The sequence below is a fragment of the Centrocercus urophasianus genome, unplaced genomic scaffold, assembly GCF_019232065.1.
Source record: "Centrocercus urophasianus isolate 14NV4802_14NV808 unplaced genomic scaffold, USGS_Curo_1.0 seq_36, whole genome shotgun sequence".
NCBI lineage: Eukaryota > Metazoa > Chordata > Aves > Galliformes > Phasianidae > Centrocercus > Centrocercus urophasianus.
In genome coordinates this window covers 2,349,715-2,352,659 of record NW_024884933.1, presented here as the reverse complement: position 1 = coordinate 2,352,659, position 2,945 = coordinate 2,349,715, and the positions used below count along the sequence as shown (strand labels likewise).

The following is a 2,945-nucleotide window of genomic DNA, read 5'->3' as shown; positions in this document are numbered from 1 at the left end:
AAGACCCCCCCATCTCAATCCTTCCCAAGACCCCCCCCATCTCAATCCCTCCCAAGACCCCCCCATCTCAATCCCTCCCAAGACCCCCCCATCTCACACCTTCCCAAGATCTCAATCCTTCCCAATGCCCCATTCCCAAGACCCCACCTCAATCTCTCCCAGGACCCCATACTGCTCCTTCACAAGACCCCAGATCCCTCCCACTCACCCCATCCCACTCACCTGCCCCACCATGGTTTTGGCCAGCACCTCGGCACGCCGTGGGCCGCTCAGCATGTCAGCTGCTTTGAGGAAGATCTGGGCCCGGTCCTGGATGGGTTTCAAGTCCCACTCCTTCCTGGCAGCCATGGCGGCATTAATGGCTTTGTTAATGAGGTCCTGTGGAAGGGGAATGGCAGCCATGAGGAGATGCTCATCACAGAACATCAGGGTGGGGGGGTGAAGGGCCATCTGCCCAAAGATCTGTGCTCACTGTGTTTGTCCCCATAAGGAAAACTCAAGGGAAAAGGGCCAGGAGCGGGGTGCTCACCTTGTCAGCATAGCAGAACTTGGCCACTTTATGCGCATGGTTGAAGGGCTGAAAAGAGAACGTAGCACCAATAATTCCCTGTCTGATTGATGCGCCCCTCATATCGTGATGTTTCACCCCAAAACTCACCGACAGTTGGTAGCGCACCGCCGACGTCCACACCTCCTCCCCACCAACCACACAGGGGATGGCTTCAGTCCGGCCCTTCAGCTCAGCAAGTGCCTGGAGAGGGGAGAAAACAGCGTTGGGGATGGATGGAGATGGGTTTAAAAAAGGGGGAAAGACTCAAAGTGATGCCATGCCTGGGTACCTTCTGGAGAGCTGCGCGCTCGGGGCTGCCAGCCTTGAACTCGAGGATGGGCTCGTTGGTCACCTGGATGGCTGCATGGTGCAAGCATCTCTGCCTAGGGAGGGAGGGACGGGGAAATCCCACTCGTGCTTCCAACAAAAGGTGGTTGGATCCCCCCAAATGTGGGATTTTGCCCCGATAAAATGTGGTTTTATTTCAATGTGGTTTTATCCCAACAAAACCTGGGTCTATCCCAACAAAAAACTGACCTCAACCCAACAAAACCTGTGTCTATCTCCCCAAAAACTGATTTTAACCCAAGAAAATTTGCGTCTATCCCAACAAAACCTGGGTCTGCCCCTCAAAAAATTGACTTTAACCCTACAAAACTTACATTTATCCCAACAAAACCTGGGCCTATCCCCCAAAACACTACTTTCAATCCAACAAAACCTGGGTTTATCCCAACAAAACCTGGGTTTCTATCATTTGGGTTTCTATTTCTATCCAAATTTTATTTGGATGGTTTCATCCAAATAAAACGTGGATTTATTCCAACAAAATTTGGTTTTATCCCAACAAAACGTGATTTAATCCAACAAAAACCTGAGTTAATCACAATCAAATGTGTTTCTATCACCATAAAACATGGTTTTATCACAATAAAATACGAGTTTACCCCAACAAAACGTGGATTTATACCAACAAAACCTTGGTTTATCCCCAAAAAATTTGGGTTAATCACAATAAAATGTGTTTCTATCACAACAAAATACGGTTTTATCTCATAAAAAGGTGAGTTTATCCCCCAAATATGAGGTTTTGCACCAATAAAATGTGGTCTTACCCCACCAAACCATGTTTTTTATCGTAAATATTCCAATAAAACATGCCTTTATCCCATTAAAATGTGTGCTTAATAATAATAATATTAATATAATATATATATAATTAATATAATAATAATAAAATGTGTGTCCCCATAAAACACATTTTCATCTTAATGTGGTTTTATCTTAATAAAGTGTGTTTTTAACCAAAGAGAATTTGTTTTTGTCCCAATAACACGACTTTATCTCCATAAAATGCGGTTTTCTCCCCAAAAATGTATTTTCACCCCAATAAACTTTGTTTTTTATCCCAACAAAACCCGAGTTCATCCTCCTAAAATGCAGTTTTATCTCCTCTAAACGTGTTTCTACTGCAATAAAACACGCTTTTATTCCAATAAACACTTATTTAACCCAACAAGGTTTGGTTTCATCCCAACAAAACTCGCTTCTTTTCTTTTTTTTCCCCCAACAAAACGTGGTTTCGGTGCTCCCAGGCTGAAAAAACAAAAGCTGAAGATGCTGGATCAAAGGTTTCTATGGGATGGGAAAAGGTTGGGGGCACCGGAGCGCGGCAGCTCCGAGCTTTTGCCATCCCAACGCCCGCCGCAAAGGGGCGGAGAAAGGGGCAAAGGTTGGGACGGCGGTGGGGTTGGTGCCCGCCGTGAGGGTTTGGGGGGCAGCCAAGCACCCGCGGGGCTCCTTGAGTTGTGTCCTCCTCCATTGGGCATCGCTTGGGGTTGGTGGGAATTGCCTGGGGGGGGACAGGAGGAGACTGAAGGGGGAGAGGGGCAGCACGAGGGGATGGAAGGACAGACAGAGGGACGACCAGAGGGGACGGAGGGACAGACGGGGGGGACAGACGAAGGGACAGCAGGGGGGACGTGGGCTCGGCCGGCACTCACCCGCGGCCCCGCAGCGCCCGCCACATCCCGCAACGCTCCGCTAGGTTTTACACGGCAGCGCCCGCAACGCTCCGGGCGGGGAGGGTGAGGAACGAAAAAACCCTGAGGTTATTAAAAACAACAGAGGATGATCGCTGTTGTGGGATAAAGGGAAAAGGAAGAGAGGTGCCGACAGCCGAGGGTTGAAGGCCAACGCGGGGGGAATGCGGGATCGAGGTGTAAAGTCTGCGGGGTTGGAGGGCGGTGATGGGGATCAACCCGGGTGCGGAGAGGCAGTGGTTGAGGCCGGGACGTAGGAAGGGGCGGAGCGTAAAGATAAGGGAAAATAATTAAATAAAGGCGATTAATTAATTATTTTTTCTTTAAAGGGGGAGGGGGGGAGAAAAAAAAAA

At 48.7% G+C, this 2,945-nt stretch overlaps 1 protein-coding gene across 1 annotated transcript in view; it reads right to left on the bottom strand.

The window, feature by feature from the left end:
• Positions 1-2,939, bottom strand: part of ALDH4A1 (aldehyde dehydrogenase 4 family member A1) — a 9,485-nt gene extending 6,546 nt beyond the window's left edge. The window contains exons 1-5 of the mRNA XM_042831741.1: positions 2,554-2,939; positions 840-933; positions 659-751; positions 530-577; positions 223-378 (exon numbers count right to left, since the gene is read on the bottom strand). Of these exons, the coding sequence (XP_042687675.1) occupies positions 223-378; positions 530-577; positions 659-751; positions 840-933; positions 2,554-2,579 (417 nt within the window). The 5' untranslated portion in view covers positions 2,580-2,939. The remainder of the gene's footprint in view (positions 1-222; positions 379-529; positions 578-658; positions 752-839; positions 934-2,553) is intronic.
• Between the last annotated feature and the right edge of the window lie 6 nt (positions 2,940-2,945).